Here is a 24,174-nt window from a genome sequence, read left to right on the forward strand (position 1 = left end):
TTCGTTAAAAATGGCTTTTATAAAGTCCTATCATTAAAACAACTATAATTATTTACATTTGCATTCTGAGTTCACAAAATCAGTCTATAGACTTCCACATCAACCAAATCTTTTACACTTTTTTTTACAAACTGTAAAAAAATATTAAACTACAAATTATTAATAAAAAGTAATTAATACATAAAATCTTACATATAGCTCTTATGAACTTATATAATTTAAACAACAATTTATAATTGGCATTACACATTCTGAGTTCACATAAATATCAGTCTTTAGACGTCCACATCAACTAAGGAAGTTGAGGAATTTTTACACTTTGTTTTTTTTACAAACTGTTCACAAATTATCAATAACACATAATTAATAAAAAAAATTGACATAATTAAAACTCATATGTAAAATAACATCATTATTATCTATGTTATGCATTCTGAGTTCACATAAAATCCGTCTATAGACTATAAAAGTAATTTGGGGAATTTTTACACTTTTTTTATTTAACAAAATCTTCACAAATTGTCAATAACACATGATTAAAGCCGAGGTCACACTGCACTTTTTCACCCCATTGACTTCCATCCATGCACATGCGCATGTGAATGCGGCAGACCGGAAACGAAAACTCAAGTTACAAGTTTCACCAGCATGGTGAACTCTGACCAGCAAAATCGCATCACGTGACTGCATGAAACCAATAGAGAATCAATACATGACCTCTGTACTGAAATTAAAAATATGGACCAATCATTCCCTTTTTTAAAAGTCTAATCATCTCGTTTAATCCCACCCCTTTTTCGCAGCACCGTACGACAGAATTTTGCAAGCTCTAATGTGACCGCGGCATAATACATGAAAAATTGCCTTTATAAACTCATAATTAAAACGACATCATTATTATCTACATCATGCATTCTGAGTTCACATTAAAAAAACAGTCTATAGACTAAAAAAGGAATTTGGGGAACTTGTTTTTCCACAAACTCTTCACAAATTTTCAAAAATATTAATAATACATATATAAATCTTACATATAGCTCTAATAAACTCATATTGGCAATAATTATGTTTCCACTGCAGTCTTCAATGGTACGATCCTCAGCGGATGCTTCATACAGTGAACATAAAAATAAGGAAACACTCTCTCTGTGAAAGTGTGTTTAAACACATGCAGACTGATATTGCGGTCCGAGTCGATGAATGTGACTTTACCCTTATCCCAGTCCAGCTTCACCCTGATCCTCTTAATTTTCTGGCTGACTCGCAGCAGCGTGATGGCCTCTGGAGAATACCCCTTCCCGTATTTACCATTGCAAAAGCCCACATACCACATGCCCATCCTGAAGTGGTTGAGTCTGTTTTTGTAAGTGGATTCTGTGATCACTCCGATGGCCCACGCTGTGTTGTCGCCCACCTCCACGTCCCAGGTGTGAGACCCTGCGGTGAAGCCCTCAGAACCGAGAATACTGGTGTAGCCGTCATATCTTTCGGGGTTTGCTGGAAGCTGCTGGAAGTGTTCGTCAGAGTATGTGATAGTGGTCAGATCATCCGACACCAGCAGGTAAGGATGGCCGGTGTTGGGGTCAAAGGTTACTGGGTCTGTGAGGAAAGAGATACTTTTTTATTACAGTCTTCTAAAATATCTGTAAATGAGTGGTTTTTCTTATTTTGTGATTCATATTTTTAATTTCCCTGTTTATTTATGCTTTTGAATTGCTTCATAGGACCTTGATCTTTCGTCCAACAACTTTTTTTTTTTTTGGAAATTTTTATTTAAAATTTTTTAATATATATTTTTCCAGAACAACCCCTTCCCCAACAATTTAGCCCCTTACAGATGAGGGAGTACATAGGAAAATGAAATTATAATGAAATGATATATATATATATATATATATATATATATATATATATATATATATATATATATATATATATATATATATATATATATATATAATAAATAATAATAATATTAATTAAAAGAAAATAAGTAAAATAAATAAATAAATAATAATTAAATATATTTGTACATCAAGTTACATTGTGTTACACTGTAGTTGCCTCAAATTACAGAGGTGATAGGTTAAGTAACCTCTAAATATACATATCTAAATATGTTGTAATGCTTTTGCACATCTTCAGTCTCATCTTTTCATTATATAGTCGTCCAACAACTTTTAACCTTGAAAAGTTTTTTAAAAAGTTACTTTTATTACCATTTTTAATAGTTTAAAGTGATAAATTGTCTGGGTTTTGGGTCTGGGTCTGTGTATATAACGCTACATAAACCTTGTAATACACTGCCAGTGCATTTTCTATTATTTTACCGACTTACTTCTCTATATATTACTTTGTATATATTTTATTATTTCAAACTACTAAAATGTAAATAAGTCACTTTGTTTAACTGTAGAGTTGATTTTTACAACATCAAAAGTCGACAGAGCAGAGATTAAGCTCCCATAGTGCAATTTTCAACCGTAAATAAACACTTGTGAATCACAAAATACGGAAACTGTTATTTAACAGATATTTTTTTACAACAGGTTTATATATCCAAGGTCAACCTTCTGATAATATACAGCAACTAAACATACATTTACTAGATTTATTCGTTCTTAGTTTTAGTAAAATGTTAATATTTATTTTATTCTACACTGTAAAAATATCTGTTAATTAATAGTTTCTGTATTTTGTGATTCACCAAATTTTCCGTTTATTTATTGTTGTGAATTGCTTTAACGGTGCGTTGACCTTTGCTCATTCGACTTTTGATGTTAAAAATTCAACCCTACAGTTGAACAAAGTGACTTTTATTGACATTTTAGTAGTTTGATATGATAATATAATATGTATAATAAATAATATATAGAGAAATAATTCTGGAAAATAACAGAAACTGTACTGGCAGTTTATTACAAGGGTTTTGCAACATGAAACATAACACCAATCCAGACAATATAGTACTTTTAAACTATTAAAAATGTTCATAAAGGTCACTTTTTCCAACTTTTTAAGGTTAAAAGTTTTTCAAGGTCCCATAATGCAAATCAAAATACTGAAAATCATAAAAAACACGAATCACAAAATACAGAAAACTGTTAATTTACAGATGTTTTTACAGTATACGACATTGTCTGATGACATTTCTTCGAAATTTTACCTAATATTTAATATGAAGATGTCTAAAAAGATTTTGAGACTTTTTGGCATTTTATGTAAATAAAAACGCTCTATATGACAACATCTGTATTTTAAAGTTGAAAGAAATACCATCAGTAGTTTACATAATGAAATAAATAATATGTTTTACTATACATAACCATGTATGAGCGGTTTTGGCATAAAATAACAAACACCTAGCATGTTTTAGACAATTTTAAAATCTATATAACTAACCCAGTGTGCAAATTTAAAAATGACATCAAGGATGGCGTCAAAAATGCAAATTGATTTGATGTCAAATCCTTGACGTTGATTTGACATCCACACATTTACCACCAAAGTAATGACATCTACCAATGGCATTTAAACAGTGTCAAAAATCTATTACACCACAGTCCCTTAATCGATTTGTGATGCCATTGTTAGGTGTCAGTTTAATGTTTACATTGACGGGACTGCGGATGTAAATTAGCTTTATAGCTAATTCTGACATCACATGTCATGTTGTACATTGTACCTGTATAAATAAATAAATAAAATAAAATGTCAATTTGACATCAAGGTAGCCAATTGATTAGCATTTTTAAATGTTTTGATGTTATTTTGATGCCCGCTTGGTACCGATATTTTAATAATATTTGGTGGATTTTTAATTACAACTAGTAAAAGCATTGGAAATTTTACTCAAACCCATGCATAACTCCTCACTCTCAACAGCCAAGCCTGCTCTGTTTAGTTATCTGATTGGCCCAGTCTGCTGTGTGATTGGTATAAACCTACCCTCATTACCATATCTAAATTTCAGCTCTTACTGAGCCGTTACAAACACAGATTTTCATTTTGCAGATCAGAAAATGATTTGTGGACAACACAAGCACCAGCTCCAGTTTCAAACAGATTTGCTCTCAGCCAATGAAGATCACAGACTGGCATTATGCAAATTTAAGAGGACATGAGTGACTTTGATCTTCAGAACTTTATACATCAGCTACATACACAAATAGCCTTTTTACATTACACAATATATGAAAGATACAATCTGGAGAGGAATAATAGGGGCACTTAATAGTACAGATAAGAAGATTTGTATCTGCTCAGTACTCACTGTATCGAATGTTTTCATGTAGTTTCTTTGACACTTTGAACGTCACGTTACCCACATGCTCTGCAACATTAATGAGCATTCCTGAGGGTCCAGTCTGATCTCGCAGTGAACACTTTGTCCTGAAAAAACATTTAGTAGTCAGTACTTGATGTGGGTTTGTATTTAGATCTTGTTAAAGAAAAAAAAGCTTCATCTTACATGTCTATTGTAGTCTTGTAGTTCTAGAAATAAATAAATGTAGATAAAAAAATTAAAACTGCTTTTTTTTTCTAGACATAAAACATAAACGACTTTCTCCAGAAGAAAAAATATTATAGGAAATACTGTGAAAAGTTCCCTTGCTCTGTTAAACATCATTTGAAAAATATTTAAAAAAAAGAAAAAAAATTCACAGGAGAGCGAATAATTTGGACTTTAACTGTATCTATTTTCCAATTCTTTAATTAATCGAATGAAACGCTCCTCACCAAGAGAAAGGGGTAGGCATTCCTCTGCAGCTGCTCCTCGATGGACTCAATAATGTGTGAGAGAGAAAACATCCCTGACTGGATCTCCTGCATCTTCTGTTTAATGATCTCGTTCTTCTGCTCTTCCTCTCTCCTCAGAGCCATCACCCGAGCCGATTCTTCGCCTTCCAGGAACTGATGAAGCTTCTTAAACGCATCTCTAATTTGGGTTTCTGTGAGCTGGCTTTGCCTCTGGACATGGGCAGAATCAGAATCAGACTCAGATGTTCATACGGCACAATCTGTGAGTAAATGCTGGAAGTTTCTGCTGTTTCTCACCTTAATGAACTCTGCTGTTTCATCCCAGGACTGTTTACAATGCTCGTAGTCTCTGAGCTTCTCTAGAAAGGTCTTCAGCTTCATCTGGAGCTCTTGCTGGAGGGAATACAAGTCAGAAAGGGAACATTTTGTTGTAATACTTATAGTAATACACACTCAAAAAACGACTAATTTAAATGACTTACAGAGCATCAGGAAAGTAATCATAGCACTTACAGTCTTATTCCAAAATTTATTACATTCATTTATTTCCTCAACATTCTACACTCAATACCCCAAAATGACAATGTGAAATAAGATTTTTTTTAATTATTGCAAATTTATTAACAATAAAAAACCTGAAATTTTTATATTTTTGAATTATTTATTTAGATATTTTATTTTATTTCAATTTTATCCATTCATTCATTTTCCTTGGGCTTAGTCTCTTATTTTTCAGGGGTCGCCACGGCGGAATGAACCACCAACTTATCCAGTATTTGTTTTACATAGCCGGTGCCCTTCCAGCTGCAACCTAGTACACCCACACACACTTAGTTTATTACACACACATTATTAGTTTAATCAATTCACCTGTACTGCATGTCTTTGGACTGTGGGGGGGAACTGGAGCACCCGGAGGAAACCCACACTAACACGGGGAGAACATGCAACCTCCACACAGAAATACCAACTGGCATGGTTTGGGGCTCGAACCAGTGACCTTATTGCTGTGAGGTGACAGTGCTAACCACTGAGCCACCTTTATTTTATTTTATTAAAACCTTTTTGAATAGTTCCAGACATGTTTCTGTAACATTTGGTTTCAGCTAGTGATGCTCAGATGTTTTGACAGTGTATTATCACCATGTTCATCTTTTACGTGACGATTTTGCCAGCTTTGTTTACAAAAGTCAAACGGGTTGTTTTACAGCCAATATTTGACTTTATCAGCAAGTTCCCATGAAACTTTGTTTTTGCAAGTCTGAGAACATGTGTCATATAAGGGCTCTTACTGTGCTGAGACCAGTTTGACAAGACATCTTTTATATGTCAATGCTTTTTTTCGATCCAATAAATTCTGACAGCCAAAATCACTGAGATCTTCCGCAAGCTAGAGAGTTTGACCCAGAATGGAAACTGGGTAAAAGTTTACAGTACATTAAACATTGCTTTTTTAACCACAATTGTTTCTACAATGTTTTGTTTAATATTCAAATATAGCAGTAATTCATTAAATATTAATAAATTTGCATATTACTAGAAAATAAAAATCATTCACAATTCTTATTTTTTATATTTTTGCAGCTTTATTTATTTATTTGTAATTTTAGGACTTTTACAAACATTTTTTGCAACTCTTCATTTATTTAAGTTTTTTATTCTAATATTTTTATTTATTATTTTATATTTAGACTTAACTTTATTATATTTGGGTTTTGGTTTTAGTAATTTTAGTACTTCAATATAATCTTAATATTTAGTGGTCAACACAACATTTTTATTTTATTTATTTCTCACCTAACATTTACATTTAATTTATGTCATTTTTAGGATATATAATTTTTTGGTTTTAATTTTAGTTATTGTATAGATTAGTTGTATTTATGTATTCAGTTAATTATTTTATTCTATATTTATTTAAAATAATAGCATCATTGAGATGTCCAACAACGTTTGACCAAGAATAAAAACTGGGTAAAAGCACATTACACTAAAAACTGCTAAATTGTACAACAATTGTTACTACAATATGCAAATGAGATGACATTGAAAATTATATTTGTAAAAATTTCCAGCAATGTCAAGTTTAAAATTTGCATTAAAAATGTAGGTTTCAAGGTCCATTTTACTTCAACTTCAACTTATTTTCAAGTAATTATTTATTTCAGTTTTATTTAATTTTTTGTTTTAATTTTTTATTTTACATTTGTTCATTCATTTTCTTTTTGGCATAGTCCCTTTTTTAGCCCCTTAGGTTTTTTATGCAGTGGATGCCTTTCCAGCTGCACTGGAAAACACTCTTACACACTCATTCACACACATACAGTACGGACAATTTAGTTTACCCAATTCACCTAAAGCGTATGTCTTTGAACTTGTAGGGGAAGGAAACCTACGTGAACATGGTAAACCTACGTGAACATGGTAAACCTACGTGAACACGGGTAAACATGCAAACTCCACACCGAAATGTCAACTGACACAGCCGAGGCTCGAATCACTGACCATCTTGCGGTTAGGCGATCAGACGCCCCCGACTAAACTTAATTTAATTTAATTCAATACAATTCAATTCAATTCTATTCTATTTTATTTTATTTTATTTTATTTTATTTTATTTTATTTTATTTTATTTTATTTTATACACCCACAATCACTGGGACTGACCCACAATGAAAAGGGTTATAGTTCACATAACTTAAAGTTTTTTTCTACTTCATTTTTTACTACAATGCTTTGTTTAAATATGCAGATAAGGTAGAAATTCCTTAAATATGTGCAAATTTGTAAACTTCTAGCAAAAACATTTGAGCGTTTCTTTTCTAACACACAGAAAAGGATTTCACAAAGGGGATTTTGGGAGTCATAATTCACCATAATTCATAAGATATATCTACTGACAATCAGAAAAATAAATAGCATTTTTTGTTGAATAAAAGGGATGTTAAACTAACATATTTCTCAGTAAAAATCTTCAGAATACAGATGCACTGCTGAATTGTTTTAATTCTTCATTACATTTACATTAAAGGGAGGGGCGACACTGTCGCCTCAAAGCAAGAAGTTTGCTGGTTCGAGTCCTGGCTGGGTTAATTAGCATTTCTGTGGGGAGTTTGCATGTTCTCCCCGTGTTGGCGTGGGTTTCCACCAGGTGCTCCTGTTACCCTGACAGTCCAAAGACATAGGCTATCGGTGAATTGAATAAACTAAATTGGCCATAGTTTATGAGTGTGTATGGGTGTTTTCCAGTCCTGGGTTGCAACTGGAAGGGCATCCGCTGTGTAAAACATATGCTGGATAAGTTGGCGATTCATTACGCTTTGGTGACCCCTGATGAATAAAGGGACTAAGCTGAAGGAAAATGAATGAATGAATATACATTGGGTCAAACATGGACAAACCCAATTAATTTTTTTTCAATTCATTTTAAAGGAACTGTTGGATTTGTACATATTTTGAAAAAAGAAAAAATAACAGCATGTTTTAGAGTCTACCATATAAATAAAAATGCTGCTGAAGTGAAGATTTATGGGTGAGAAATATATACTATAATAAAAATCTATAGACACAAACTGATATGAATGGAAAAAAAGATGCACTTAAAGGAATGGTTGACCCAAAAATGAAACGTCTGTCATTATTTACTCACCCTTTACTTGTTCCAAAACTGTTTAAGTTTCTTTCTTCTGTTGAGCACAAAATATATTTTGAAAAATGTTTGAAACCCACACCCATTGACCTACAAGGTATTTATTTTTCCTACTATAAAAGTCATTGGTTACAAGCTTCCAACATTTTTCAAAAATAACTTTTTATAAAAAGAAAAAAATATTAGTGATTAAAAGAAACTCATAAAAGTTTAGAACCACTTAAGGAAGTGTTCATGTTCATTTTGTAGTGCTTTAGAGGTGTATATTTTAGCTATTTTCTCACCCTGAGATGATATTTTGAATTGTTGAATTTTCCTACTATGAAAGTCATTTTTCAAAATATCTTCTTTTGTGTTCAACAAAATAAAGAAACCCATTAAAGTTTAGAACCACTTATAGGGTGAGTAAATAGAGCATTGTTTTTTGTGAACTATCCCTTTAAAGGTATATTTGAGCTGTTGTCTCACCCTAGATATTTCGAAAAAATGTTGGAAACAACTGACTTCCATAGTATCTGTTTTATAGAAGTCAGTGTTTGCAGGTTTTCAGCTTTCTTCAAAACATCTTTTGTGTTCAACAGTAGAAATAATCTGTAACAAGTTTGAAATCACTTGAGAGAGAATAAAAGGTGAATGTTTTCTCACCCCTAAAACGATATTTTAAAAAAATGTTGCAAACCGGTAAACATTGACCTCCAAGGTATTTGTTTTTCTTACTATGGAAGTTGGTGGTTACAGGTTTCCAACATTTTTCAAAATATCTTCTTTTGTATTCAACATAATAAAGAAAGTCATAAAGGTTTAAAACCACTTCAGGAGAGTAAATGTTCATTTTTAGTGAACAGACCTTTAAAGGTGTATATTTGAGCTGTTTTCTCACTCAGAAAAGATATTTTCAAAAATGTTAGAAACCATTGTCTTGCATAGTATCTGTGCCGATGTTTGCAGCTTTTTAGCATTCTTCAAAACATCTTCTTTTGTGCTCAACATTAAAAAGAAACTCCCAACACCTTTGACTTGAGAGAGAATAAAAGGTGAAGTGTTTTCTCACCCTGAAAAGATATTTTGAAAGATGTTGGAAACCGGTAAACATGAACCTCAAAGGTATTTGTTTTTTCTACTATGGAAGTCAGTGGTTACAGGTTTCCAACATTTTTCAAAATATCTTATTTTGTGTCCGACTAAATAAAGAAGCTCATAAAGGTTTAGAACCACTTCAGGGAGAGTGCATATTCATATCCCTTTAAAAGTGTATATTTGAGCTGTTTTCTCACCCTGAGAAGATATTTTGAAAAATGTTGGAAACTATTGACCACCAAAGTATCTGTGTCAATGTTTGCAAGTCTTCATCTTTCTTTAAAACATCTTATTTTGTGTTCAACAGATTAAAGAAACTCATAAATGTTTAAAACCACCCCTGGATGTGTAGATCAATCTTAGTTTTTAGTGAACTGACCTTTTAAAGGTGTATATCTGAGCTGTTACTCACCCTGAGGTCCTGTGAAGCGTCTTCAGCAGAACGGATGTGGTGGTTCTTGTGCACTGTAGTGCTTCTGCATTTTCCACAAATCATCACCTGGTCTTGAGTGCAGAAGAAATCCAGCGGTTCTTTATGCAGACTGCAGAAACCCACACTGTCCTGTGGTGGCTCCTGGGGCACCTCCTCCCTCATCAGTTCACACATGTTCCTCAGCATGATGTTTATAGGGGGATTGGGGCTAGGGGAGACCACTCTGCAGATGGGACACTCTCGAGAACCTCGCCGGTTCCAGAAGGTCTTGATGCAGATGTTGCAGGTGCTGTGGGAGCAGGGGAGCAGGACTGGATCTCTGAAGATGTCGCAGCAGATGGGGCAGTAGAAATCCTCCTCTGTGATGGACTGTCCACGGTCAGCCATTCTCACAGCTCTTCCTCCTCTTGGTGTTCGGTGTGTGTCTGGTCCAGCTGTCAGTGAGCAGAGAACTTTCTGTCAGCTGTGTTTACATCCCTCATGCCTAGAGATAGAGGGTGGAGCTTACAAGAGCATGCTCTGAGAAAAAATGTTAACCAGTTACCTTAAAAAAATGTGTCCTCGTTATTTAAAATGCTTAAACATATTTGACGGCATATTTAAAAAAAAAAACTAATTTAAAAAAGTGCCTGTGAGGTTTATGTTTAATGGTTGGGTTAGGCCATAAGTGTTTTTTACAGTATACACTAAAAAAATGATTCATTATATTTACTATGTTTTTAAGTGGTTGCAAACTATACTATATTCAACTTACTTTGGTTATTTAAATCCACTTAATAATTAAGTAGGCCTAAATCCAATTAATCATTTTTTGATCAGTGTATTATTCCTTCATTCATTATTTTTTTTGTCGGCTTAGTCCCTTTATTAATCCGGGGTCACCAAAGCGGAATGAACCGCCAACTTATCCAGCAAGTTTTTACGCAGCAGATGCCCTTCCAGCCGCAACCCATCTCTGGGAAAAACACGCACGCACGCACGCACGCACGCACGCACGCACGCACGCACGCACACACACACACAATTTAGCCTAACCGGAGCACCCGGAGGAAACCCACGCGAAGGCAGGGAGAACATGCGAACTCCACACAGAAACACCAACTGAGCCGAGGTTCGAACCAGTGACCTTCTTGCTGTAGGGCGACAGCACTACCTACTGCGCCACTGCCTTTCAGTGTATTGTATACTGTAAAACACTTACACTTTGGTCAAAAGTTTGGGGTCAGTATAGGATTTTTAAATGTTTTAAAATAAGCTTCTCCTGCTCAGCAAGGTTGCATTTATTTAATCAAAAACACAGTACACATTGTAAAATTGTGAAATTTTTTGCACTATAAAATAACTGTTTAAAAGTAGTTTGTAATTTAATTTAATCATTTATTCCAGTGATTTAAAGATGAATTTTCAGCTTCATTACTGCAGTCGTCAGACTCACATGAACCTTCAGAAATCACTTTAATATGAATTGTTATTATTATTACTATTACTATTATTATTATTATTATTATTATTATTATTATTAGTGGTAATAGTGATAAAAGCAATAATGACTGCAGGAATAATTTTAAAAAACTACATACAATAAGAAAGCAGTTATTTCATATTGTAACAAATATTTTAAAAACATTTTTTACATTTAATAAATGCTGTCTTGATGAACAGAATAGTTTTCTTAAAAAAAAAAAAAAAACGTGGCATATTTAAAAATGTACCTGTGAGGATTGGGTTTAGTGGTAGGGGTAGGATTAGGCCATATAAGTTTTTTACAATATAATACATCTTTAAGTGGTTGCAAGCTATATAAACTATTATATATTAAACTTAATTTAGCTTTTTAAATTTACAAAATAAAAAACCTCCTCCTAACTTTTGACCGGTAATGGTAATGGCCAAACCCTACCCCTACCCTAACCCAAACCTCACAGGCACATTTTAAATATGTCTTTTCACCACTTCTTCTACAAGTGATGTCACTGAGGGTTGGGGTTGGGGCAGGCCCGGATTGGCTAATCGGGAGGACCGGGAGAATTCCCGGTGGGCCGGTCCGTTTTTTGGCCGCGAGGGCCGGTGTCCATAACTCCAGAATCTGTTGCTCTCAGCAGTCACTTTTTAAATTAATTAATTTATTTACTTGACCACAGTCTTCTTATTCATTATTTTACCGCAGCTCTGCTCTTATTATATACTGCCAGCCTGCAGGTTAATGATGATATAACTCTGATGAGTTACTTCTTATTGTACAACTGTTATGGTCCAGTGGTTAGCTTATTTAGATTATTGTTATTATATATAAGAATATAATAAACACTTACAGTCTATAAACACAACTGAACATGTACAGGTAAGTGGCCTATAAATGCTGAGTTGTGTTTACAGATGTTGTGAGACACATCCATCATTCTTGTTTTTGTACTGTATGTAGGATGGTAAAATCTGGATCCATCCTGTTCTGTCCTGTTCATGCACTCAGTGACCCTGTGGGAAAGAAGAAGCTTTACTTTTCTATCAGATTATTCATCGAGTAGATCTGTATATAACATTTTTGCTGTACTGTGTATTCTCAAAGTCAAGAATGTGACCAAGACGACATTCTGTAACGTACCGCTTTCTCACACTTCAAAGGTAAGATTATTGAGTTTGATATTACTGACAGGCAATTTGTCAAACACAAGGAAATCATTCTTGGTACTCTTTCTACTATTTGTTTCCAGGAAGGTCAAAAAATAGGTTAAAGTTGACTGCAAGGGATGAATAATTATTTTAAACTAAAATAATGCTTAAATTGATTCTGTTTTTAGTAAAAGTTAGTTCTCAAATATTGTATGGTATATAGCTGCTTTATTTGGTTATGACAGATGATTAAAAAGTGTGTATAAATGTGTCAATTCACCTGTCATCATCAGTGTTTCCCCACAATATTATGCATTTTCAACACTAAAGAATAATAAATGTCTGAATCCACAAAATTGCAACATTTTTATGATGATAATATAAGGCATAAGTAAGAATAAAAGTAGAGGAACTCATTCATTCATTCCTTTTCCTTCAGCTCAGTCCCTTTATTCAACAAGGGTCGCCACAGCGGAATGAACCGCCAACTTATCCAGCATTTACACAGCGGATGCCCTTCCAGCTGCAATGCAATGAAAAACATCCATACACACACTCATTCACACACACTCAAACACAAGGGCCAGTTTAGTTTATTAAATTCACCTATAGTGCATGTCTTTGGAATGTGGGGGAAACCAGAGCACCTGGTGTAAACCCACGCCAATAGATGGAGAACATGCAAACTCCATACAGAAATGCCTACTGGCCCAGTCAGGACTCAAACCAGTGCTTCTTGCTGTGGAGGCGACAGTGCTAACCACTGAGCCACCGTGCCACCCACACTGAGGAACTATCAAAACAAAAATACAGTCATTAATCACAAGCAGTGAAGCTTTGAATCATACAAATTTGGACATCATGCTCGGTTTACATATTGTTTTATGAATAGCCAACAATGAATTCAGACACTCTGAGCTCACATCCTGTTTATGAGTTTTTGAAAATCCAGACGCAGTGATCAACCCAGTTTACAATTTAACGTTCTGAAAATGTTCCCCTAATGTTACCACACTGTAAAAAATGATATGATCAATTAGTCCTGACAGCATATGTTTTAGGTCATTGTCACTTGCTAAAGTAAGTTAATCATGTTCTAACTTAATTTTATAAGTTGCACAAGCTGTTTTAAGTCAGTTTAGCGTAATGTAAGTTCAATGAACCCATAAAGTTAATTTGATTCAGCTTTAAAATGTAAGACAACCAGCATTTTTTTCCCCAGTGCAGTAATTTAAAACGTTAAAATGAAATCTTTTGTGAACTTTTAAAATATGTTTTTGTTGCTGTTATATTAACATTATCGTTTGGTTACAATAATGTTATTAAAATGTTTTTACAACGTTCTATTCATTCATTTGTTTTCCTTCGGCTTAGTCCCTTTGTTCATCAGGGGTGGCCACAGCGGAATGAATCACCAACTTATCCAGCATATGTTTTATGCAGCGGATGCCCTTCCAGCTGCAACCCATCACTGGGAAACACCCTTCACGCACATTCACGCACATATACGGACATTTTAGCTTACCGAATTCCCCCATACTACATGTATTTGGACCCAAGCCAACATGGGGAGAACATGTAAACTCCACACAGAAATTCCAACTGACCCAGCCGGGGTTCGAACCAGCGACCTCTTGCTGACACCATGACACCCCAACGTCCATTCACATTATACAAATCAAATTCCCTAATATTAGTAAGTTACAAAAACATAATTGTGGAAAGTTATTAGAAAACTGAGATGTACAGTTTTGTTTAAACTTTGTATTAAAGTTCCTGTTTGTCCGTATCATTATAAATTTTTTTTTTATTCCAGTCCAGTCTTGTAACATTAATGTTCTATGAACATTTTTTATCAACATTATGATGTTCAGAACTGACGCCCTGAAGACATTCCAGGAACATGTTCTAAAAATGTTTTTTCTGTCAACATTACAAGACTGTTCAAGATTTATTTTAATGATGTGACATGCTAAATTGACACAACTTTTCAGGAATGTTCTGAGAATGTTCCCTGTCAGCTGGGAGCACACTTCAGGCCCGTAGCCAGCCTGATGAAAGGAGTGGTTCTTTTTTCTTAAAATGTGGACGTTTTCGCAGTTATTCACCTCATTTTCTATTTAATTATGATATTTCAAAACTGCATTTTAGAGACATTTGAAGCACAATTTTTGAGCTGATATTAGCTTGTCAAATGGTCATCATAACCACACTTTTTAATTTAATAAAATATTTCTAAAAGATTTTGAATAAATAAATCTGAATAAATATTTATAAAAACAAATACATCATATATCATTACAAAATAAAACACAGGAATGTTAAAGTTTTATATTAAAAATTGTAGCCTATTGTAATTTATTAGGTAAATAACAAACCAGCCAGCACATTCACCTTTCCTCATTTCCATTACATTTCCTCTGTCAGAATTTGGCTATTTAAATAATAAAAAAATAAAACATAATAATAATAAAAGAGCTTTATGACTTTTATTTGACAAAAAATTCCCGGATAACAACAATAGCCAAATTAGTATTTAAATCAATTGTAATATGGGCTGCTTTTGATGCTTCACACCTTTTTATCTATCATGCTTTTGTTTCAAGAATAAGGTCCAAGATTTAAAATAAACGCTACTTGCAAAATGTTTTCCTAATTTACAAAAACTACAGTAGCGAAAAATGACTTCACTTACATCTAATTGTATGTTTTCTTGCACAGCTGGATGTTGGACTCATGGAATATAAAAGTTTGCATTGGCCAAAACTGACTGACTGAAGTTACACCAATGTGAGGGTCAACAGAGGATTTGGCTTGGTCTTAAAGCCTTTTTCAATGGGTCATTTTCACAATTTATGATGGTACAGCAGTCAAATTAGTGCAAACGATCTCATGCATGGGACAAATTATGGACTTTTGTCATTAAGCAATGGGTCTTTCAAACCAGCCGAACTCACCCTGGACACAGACCTGCTCTTCCTGTTTTATGAATACTATGAATGTTCTATTTCTAGTATGGAATTAAGATCTATTTAGACACAAAAAAGTTTATGTTGCTTTCATCTAATGTACTATTCTAACATAGAGCCAAGATTTAAAATATTTTTCATTAGTAGCTACTAGTAATAATAATAATAATAATAAATTTTATTTATAAGACACTTTTCTAAGACCCAAAGTGCTTACAAGGCACAACAAAGCACAGTAATACAATAAAAAATACTGTAAAAACACAGTAAGAGATAACACAAATTAAAAACTGACCTAGGATGTCCAAGTGTGGGTGCATGGTAAGAGAATGCCCTACCTCCCATGGTGCTGAGTTTACAATGAGGCTGAAACAGCGTAGTACCCGAGGCAGAGCGTAGACAGCGAGAGGCACAAGAAATAGATATCAAGTCACAAATGTAACCCGGAGCAGAACCATGAACAGCTTTAAATGTTAAAATCAATGTCTAAAAATCAATACGAGACTTGACGGGCAGCAAGTGAAGCAGTTGGAAAACAGGAGTAATGTGAGGCCGAGATGATGTATGTCAACACACGTGCAGCAGAATTTTGGATGTATTGTAAAATTTTGAGAGAATTAGTTGCCAAACAGAGAGTAGCAAAAATACAAACGAGACATTATAAAAGCAAAGACAAGTCTTCCAGCATCAGGCCTCGAGAGGAAAGGACGTATGCGGGCTATATTTCTAAAATGATTAAAGACTGTGTTAGTTAAATGTTTAAAATGAGGCTTCAGACTAAGCTGAGCATCGAGGAGAACACCTGCGGAGATGGTAATAAGACAGACTCATCAACTGTTAACTCAAATTCCCTATATCTATTTATTTTAGAAGAATGCCCAATCAATAACATCTCGGTTTTTGAACTATTCAGTTTAAAATAATTACTGTATAATAATTATTGTTACATCCAGGCTTTAATTTCAATTAAGCAAGCGTTAAGCGTAGACATAGATGCTAATAAATTTGGAGAAGTGCTAATATAAAGCTGAGTGTCATCAGCATAGCAATGATAACTAATATCAAATTTTCGCAGGGTTTGACCAAGAGGCAACACATAAATACTAAAGAGAAGTGGACCAAGAACTGACCCTTGGGGGACACCGATACCAGTATTTCCTTTCTGTCACTCTGTCAAAAGCAAAGGATAAAGTAAAGGGATAGTTTACCCTAAAATAAAGAAATATAATCATTTACTCAACCCTCATTCGTTTAAAGCCTAGTTTATTTCTTCTGTTGAGCAAAAAAGCAGATATTTTGAATTATGCTAGTAACGATAGCTTGCACCAATGGGGTTTATGCACAGCTAGTGTTTTTCAGCCAATGATGAACTTCGGTGAAAGGTTAATGTGACTCATAAGGTTCATCTTACAGCATCAGTGTTGTAATATAATTTAATTCTAATCAGTTAAATAGACTTAATCATCCATTTGGTTGTTAAAGCGTAAAAAGAGACGGAAGACCGTTTAAATGCAGGCACCATCATTAGCAGCAGGCAGAAGTACTATTGAAAATACTGAGGTAAAATTAATTTCCATATTTTAAAAACATGGAGCAGAAAAACAGAATTTAAAGCAGTGCTTCTTGTTTGGTCTGATACCTATAGATATATACATTAGATATCGCATGCGTCAATAGCGCCGCCACATTTGTACAGTGCTCCCAGGACAAATGTCATTCAATCGCACTAACTAACGCCAATCTAAAGATGTTGGACCTCTGCACTGCGTATGGGTGTAGTAATAAGCGAACAAAGAAAACAAAGCATAAAGGCAGAACATTTCATAGGTAAGATTTAGCTTTTTACGATTTTGTATGTTATGAACGTTTGTGCTCAACGAGTATAGATGATAATACAGTCACTTACTGCACTGACTATAAGGCAAAGTAGCACAAACTCGCACTAAATATAGACTGATGCTAGTTTTGTTGAATAAAATAAGCAAACTATGTAAATGAAATATGGCAACAAGATGCTGCGGTGCCAGAAGCTTGTATTATTGTCGGCTAAGTGAAATAACAGCTAGTTTTTAAAGTAACTTATGATAACACAACAGTGCCTGCGCCTCAATGTGCACAATGTCCACCCTAAATTATTGAATATTACAAATGTTATGTACAGATCAGAAAGGTGGATATGCACATTGAGACGCAGGGTTATCGATGGTTCGCATGAGTCATTCATAACGGAGATTCATTCACAAACGAATCACTCCCTAGAAGTGAAAGCAGGAGAGGGGGTGTGTTTCAGGACATGGCATAGATCAAATTAAACAGGTAGGGTGAATAGTACATTTCCATGCGCACAAACACACTCTTTGTTGGCAATGCCAAAAAAAATCCATCGATGTAGAAAAGTTATGTCAAATTGTAAATTTCGTAATTTATAAAATATTTGCATATTGACCACAGGGAAAACTCTGGATATATCTATATATGTGTATATATATCTATTGCTCCAGACGGCAAGTCCTCGCACCTTGGTCCCACATTCATTTCAAAGAAGTGCTACTCTGTACTAAAATGGCGGCTCTTGATGCATTCCTTCCAATAGACAATAGCGTATGAGACATTAAATGTAAATATCTATGGCACCAGTCAACTTCCATAACGTGACTTACTAATGTTACAATGGAAGTTAACACCAGAAACCAACATTCCTCAAAATATATTTGTGTTCAACAAAGGAAACTCATAAAGGTTTAAAGCCACATGAAGAAGAATAAACTTATAATAATAACTTTCATTTTTTGGGTGAAATATACCTTTAAACCAATGGCTGTAAAAAACTTTAAACCTGAAAAGAAGCAGGCAGTTTCAAAGGCAGCCTGGCCGTTGGCGCCACTTCACGGGTCCTGGCGTTGCTTAGAGACGTGTTGTTGTCGTGCATGTTCACAGAGGATTTTCTGGAAGCAGATTCAGATTTTTCAGCACAAGATTGCGATGCTTTGTCATCCACAGTTCAGCGATTAATGCTAACAAACATACGACGTGCTCTAAACACATCTTGGGAAGACTTTTAGACAATAACGTACTCTAGACAATACGGATTTAACGCAGTAGGTTATAAAGCTCGAGAAACAAACGCGCTAATCTGCTAATTAGCCAGCAGGCTAGCCACTGTCGGTTTACATCAGGGAATATAACATTCGCTGTTGTTTCTGTCATTGTCTATCGTGAATATGAAGTAAATGGTGTGCGGGGAGCTAGAGAGTTTGTGATGGAGTGAAGCAGCGGGTGTAGGAGCTCTCCTATCGGCTGTTATCTGCAGTTAATCCCGCGGCTGTAAGAGGCTCAGTGTTAAACTCCTGCTGCCGCGGCTCGGGACTCTCGCCATGGACGCAGGAGGAAATTCTGACCTGGACCTGGACAAATATGACTCTGATGAGCAAGTGAAGATCATCTGCCTCGGAGACAGCGCTGTGGGGAAGTCCAAGTATGCTTCATGTGTTGCTAAACTGTTCATTTCTATCATTGGTAAGGTTATGTTTTGTTGAATACATTCTTTGATCATTTATTTGCAGGCTTATGGAGCGATTCCTCATGGATGGATAGTATCCTTTGTCGTTATTCATTAATTCATTTTCTTTTCGGTGTAGTCCCTTTATTAATCTGTTATCTAGCGTGTGATAACTGTTATCTGTTATCTACCAAACAGTGACAAAATTCACGGTTAAAAAATGTAAAATTGATATAAACATCCAAAGTTTGCAGTTTTTTTGTGTGGAACGTTCAACTAGAGTACAAAACAGAAAATGTGCAACTCCAATAACAACTAAAGTAGACAACGGAACAAAACAAAGAGAGAAACAAAAGATCATGCCAGGGGGAATATGAAAGACAAAAATCACTTTAAATCTATCTTAAAGCAAGTCCACAGTGATGTTTAAAAGGTCACATATAATACAGCCCGCTGGGATTTATAGAAAAGAGACAATACTGTAGGTTTCACATAGTGTTATTGATTTTAAGTGAAGTTTATTCATAAACTAATTTCGAGGGGATCTCGTGCTTATGATTGACACGGCTGGCCCCGAGTCAAGCTAATGTACGAACCACCAATCAGACTATTCCTAACCCAGTATAAATAACCAAACATCTTCCCTTTAGTCATCTTCGTCTCGAAGAATCCCCCCTTCCACCCCTTCTTCTCCTCTTTTCTACAGGGCAGCACGGCGGCCCAGTGGCTAGCACTGTGGCCTCACAGCAAAAAAATGCCTCCGACTCGGGTATCCACCCAACCGGACAGCATTTTCGTGTGGAGTTCATGTTCTCCCCGTGCTTGCGTGGGTTTTCCCCGGGTCCTCCGGTTTCCTCCCACACTCGCAAAAACATGAGACTTAAGTAAATTGACTAAACCAAATTAGCACCAAATTCAATTCTGTCAGCAACACATCACCTTAGCAATCCTTATGTAGCAGGAGGAGCAGGGAGGTTCTCGAGATCTACCCGAGCTCAAACTCCCCTCTCGCCTTGCAAAAGGAGGGAGCTCCGGGCTCAAGGATCTTTTGAGCTCGGGGCTCTCTCCCGGGACAGCATGCCAAACTAGCTTATTACCAATCATCAGCTAAGTGTGAACTCCTGAAAGCTTTAACATTGCTGAAGGTAGAGATTGTATTTAAATAATATTTTAAATTTTTGTAAATAAATAAGAAAAAAGGGCATTTACAGACAAAAAAAAACTTGCAATTGTGTATAAAAAATTTTGCTTGTAAAATAAATAGATTTATTAGAAAATATTTATCTTTAACTTTATCAGATTGATAAAAAAACAAATTAAACATCCTTGTATGACAAAGAAAAATGATTTAAAATATTTACAAATAAATAAAGTGAATTCTCTCCAAAAAATCTTGACATGGGCACATTACCAAAAAAGATGATCGACAGATTCATCTATTATTCCACAAAAGTTACAAAGGGGATCCTTTTCATGATGCATTTTTTTAATATAAACATTCACTGGATAAACTCAATGTAGCAATTTGAAGGAAACCTCTTTAACCTTATTTGTAATTAAAAATTTGTTGGGTAAAGACCACACAATCTTCCAAGGAATGTCATTAAATAAATTATTCCAGTGAAATATGACATGAGAAATAGAGGTTATTTCAGTCTAATAAAGATGCTAAAGCTTTCTATTTCTTAGAGAAGGGTTAAGTGTGAAACAAATTTTTCCAATCTCTGATCACTTGCAGTTAGTCACTTCCACTTAAATTCATAAACGATTTTTTCACGTCACCTCGTACTTCAGTTTCTCATCAAATCTTGATCAATCAAATGCGTTCTAGTAACTGACATGCCACGCCCCCTTCAAGACACTTCTCATTTGCTTTTCATTTGATGTTCAGTTGTTGCAAGATTGGATATGGTTACGGCCGGAAGTTAATGAGATATATTAAATTATAGATATATTAAATTATATAAAATTATATATTAAATTTCCCATTTATTGTATTCTTTTAACGTCAACCCCTACCACTACCCCTACCCTAAACCCAATCATCACAATAATGTAAAAACAGTAGGTGTACCAAGTACTATTTGTTATCTATTAAATAACCCAATAAATTGTATTTTTTAATGCCTACCCCCAACCATCACAGTACTGTAAAAATTTAAATTACTGTTATACAGTGTCATAAAAAATGCTGCTATATTGATGTGCATATCGCATTTCCGGCTGGCCACGTATCCGATCTAGACTTTACCTTAATGTTCTTGAGCTCAACCACTTCCACTGGCAGAGCTGCGATAAACCATCTATTTATTTTTTAGTTAAGATTACGTTAAAGTCGAATAAAAATGCACATTTTAAAGCAAGTAATTCAAGTAGAACATCTCAAAATGTACAGTAAATTTCAGTGTAACAAATTTTTGTAATATGAAATAACTTGCTTATTTTGAGAGGGTGGGGCATAGTGTAGCTCCTCCCCTTAAAAAAAAAACAGCCAATGGCGTTTTGGGTTATCATAACTCCATTGAGAGTGGTTGAGTGTCAAAAAAATAATAAGTCCATGTCCATAAGCACACGTACATCTGTGTATAAAACAGTTTAAAGTTAAATACTGTCCTGCGGTTTAAAGCAATGGGGAAAACGCAATGCGTTTGCATGCAGAATTTGCCTCATTCGCATCTTCCGCATTTGGTGTGAACCCAGCCGTGTTGGTTAATGCGAAAGGAGAAAACAGTGAACATGCTAACATCATTAGGCAAAAGCTTCAGTTGTTGTGTCCACAGGACAACACTGTTGCCAGAGTTTTAGAAAAAAAATCTTTACCCTTAGCTTTTTTAGTTTTCAGAAAATTAAATTTTGGTTTCAGTCAGCCGATACTTTTCAGCCGAATTGTGTTCTAAAAATAAAAAAGCTTTACTAACATTTCCTCACAATACAAATTTTGGCATCTTGAAGATGTATTATTTATTATTTTTCAAGAAAATTACAGAAAAGAATTGTTCCGAAATACAAATCATTTTAATAGTTGTATTTGAAAAATGAGTCTTCCCCACCAAATGTAGATTTCATACCTCCTTCACAAAAAAATTGCTTTAATTTATAACGTTGTTATTACAAATTTGGGCAGTATTGTATTGTATATCATAAAAAGTGTTTTACTCAAACACATGCATACACACTCAAATGTACAAATGTGTTTCTGGAAGTTGACAGAATCTTAACTGAATGTATCAGTCGGCCTCAGCAACTCTCCACTTACGCTTTGACTCTGTACAAATACACCACCACCATCAATGGACAGACCATTCTAGTTGGTGAGTAGTTGGTCGGTTGTACAATTGTGTATTGCAATGTTTAGCGTTCAGGTTTTGAGTACATAATAACTTTAAAGTGTGGGTTGAAGCTGTGCTGTTAAGCACATGTCTATCTGCATCACAGATTTCTGGGATACTGCAGGACAGGAGCGTTTTCGAAGCATGCACCCGTCGTACTATCATAAATCTCATGCTTGTGTCATGGTAAGAGAAACCACTCAGATGTTGGTGTTTTAGAATTAGTTGTTCTCCATTTTGTTGATTTTTAATGTAGTAAAACAGACTTTTAAAAAAAATTATATTTCATTATAGTTACATTTTTAAGTGCATTTCTTGTCAATTTTATGTTTATTATTAGCTTTCAGATTTTTTAATTTAATGATATCAAATAATCAACCCAGGCTCATTCTGAAAACGTAGTCCCGTGGACGTTTCTGGAGACTGCGAAATACGTCCAAGGAGGTACGTATTTTTGCATTTTTTTTTTGTGAATCCACGAGAGGCCGGTCATCGTCGTCGTGGTCAGCTCCTCTCTGCATCTCAAGTCCGTCAGCATACACGACGAGCTAACTGGACAAACTGGTTGCGGCGGGAAATCGCGGAAAGGAACGGCATCATACCGCACCGTAGCGTTCACTTAAGAAATGAAATGCAGCCATACGTACCTCCAGCTACATAATTTGCAGTCTCCAGAAACATCCATGGGACTACGTTTTCAGACTGAGCCTGGGGTTGCAAATAATACTCCAGATAATTTTAATTCAGTTAGGACGAGTTCATTTAGACTTTTTATAGACCATAACTTAATTCAGTGTTTGAACTCTCAGTAATGATTAAATCACACTGAACTGAGCTAAACTGAACTGAACTGAACTTAAACACTAAAAACTGAACTACACTGTTCCAGTTACTGAACCACACTGTTCCAGTTACTATGACCATTTATGTGAAGCTGCTTTGACACAATCTACATTGTAAAAGCGCTATACAAATAAAGCTGAATTAATTTTGTTGTCTAAAGATGTAATTTGGTGTAATTGAAAAAATTATAAAAAAGTATAAAAATGTATTATTTGTATGATTAATTTGTGTAGCTAATTAATTGCCACTAACAAAACACACATGCACTCTACACCATGTTATTGAGTCAAAGTGAAGATTGCTGGAGAGAATGTAGCAGATTTTTTCTTTTTTTTTTTCTTTTTTTTTGTTTGTCCAAAACTGTTTGATTAAACTGTTTACAATAAATGATTTTCCTAAAAAACAAAAAAGCTAATACAATGAATTTATCTTGCTTTTTCTACAGGTGTTTGATGTGCAGAGGAAAATCACATATAAGAATCTCACTGTCTGGTATAAAGAGCTGCGCGAGTACCGGCCCGAGATCCCGTGTCTGGTAGTGGCCAATAAGATTGATGGTAAATGTGCTTTATACCCGAGATTACAATACGAGCATTGTGGTTTGCATGTGTCTTATCTTCTATTCTTCATGTGTTTTAAAGCTGACATGAAGGTCACGCAGAAGAGCTTCAACTTCGCTAAGAAACAAGGCCTGCCTTTCTACTTTGTATCTGCTGCTGATGGAACCAATGTGGTAAAGGTGAGGATGAACACCAGGAAGAATAATGCCTTTATAATGCTTAATTTAAAAATTAATGAAAAGTTTAATGAATTCGAATCAGACTTGTGAATATAGTTTAGCTATATATTATTATAGAAATTCCCAATAAATGTATCTTTATGTAAACATATTCAGTAGCATTCAGAACGTTTGTATTAATATCCGTATTGTCCATACATCTCCCCTTTTCATCTTTCTTTTCAGTTTATGTCATCACATATCGGCAGTTTTCAGTATAATACTG

At 34.7% G+C, this 24,174-nt stretch overlaps 3 protein-coding genes across 9 annotated transcripts in view; 1 reads left to right on the forward strand and 2 right to left on the reverse strand.

Annotated features, from left to right (window-relative positions):
* LOC101882393 (uncharacterized) overlaps positions 1–12,185 on the reverse strand; it is a 768,785-nt gene extending 756,600 nt beyond the window's left edge. The window contains exon 1 of the mRNA XM_087292842.1: positions 12,052–12,185. The gene's annotated coding sequence lies outside the window, so the exon portion shown is untranslated. The remainder of the gene's footprint in view (positions 1–12,051) is intronic.
* trim35-30 (tripartite motif containing 35-30) lies at positions 1–18,909 on the reverse strand. Of its 6 annotated transcripts, XM_087291375.1 has the most exons (9): positions 15,838–15,861; positions 13,137–13,323; positions 12,295–12,395; positions 9,900–10,354; positions 5,059–5,154; positions 4,741–4,971; positions 4,472–4,494; positions 4,274–4,392; positions 1–1,599 (listed from the first exon to the last, which is right to left on the reverse strand). In XM_087291375.1, exons 1-9 carry the CDS (start codon positions 15,842–15,844, stop codon positions 1,064–1,066), a joined length of 1,755 nt encoding a protein of 584 aa, XP_087147501.1. In that variant the 5' UTR covers positions 15,845–15,861; the 3' UTR covers positions 1–1,063. The 6 variants fall into 6 exon arrangements, 5 of the variants coding, with proteins under 5 accessions (XP_087147501.1, XP_087147502.1, XP_087147503.1 ...); XM_087291376.1 differs by lacking the exons at positions 13,137–13,323; positions 15,838–15,861 and adding an exon at positions 18,336–18,909 and having other exon boundaries at positions 12,233–12,395; XM_087291377.1 differs by lacking the exon at positions 15,838–15,861 and having other exon boundaries at positions 12,233–12,395.
* Positions 18,406–24,174, forward strand: part of rabl2 (RAB, member of RAS oncogene family-like 2) — a 10,461-nt gene continuing 4,692 nt past the window's right edge. The window contains 6 exon segments of one of the 2 annotated variants that reach the window (NM_001044963.2): positions 18,406–18,974; positions 19,063–19,092; positions 22,230–22,309; positions 22,434–22,513; positions 23,616–23,727; positions 23,812–23,909. In NM_001044963.2, the coding sequence (NP_001038428.1) occupies positions 18,874–18,974; positions 19,063–19,092; positions 22,230–22,309; positions 22,434–22,513; positions 23,616–23,727; positions 23,812–23,909 (501 nt within the window). In that variant the 5' untranslated portion in view covers positions 18,406–18,873. 2 annotated transcript variants of the gene reach the window in all.

The sequence above is a fragment of the Danio rerio genome, chromosome 18, assembly GCF_052040795.2.
Source record: "Danio rerio strain M-AB ecotype USA chromosome 18, GRCz13ab, whole genome shotgun sequence".
NCBI classification, from domain to species: Eukaryota; Metazoa; Chordata; class Actinopteri; order Cypriniformes; family Danionidae; genus Danio; species Danio rerio.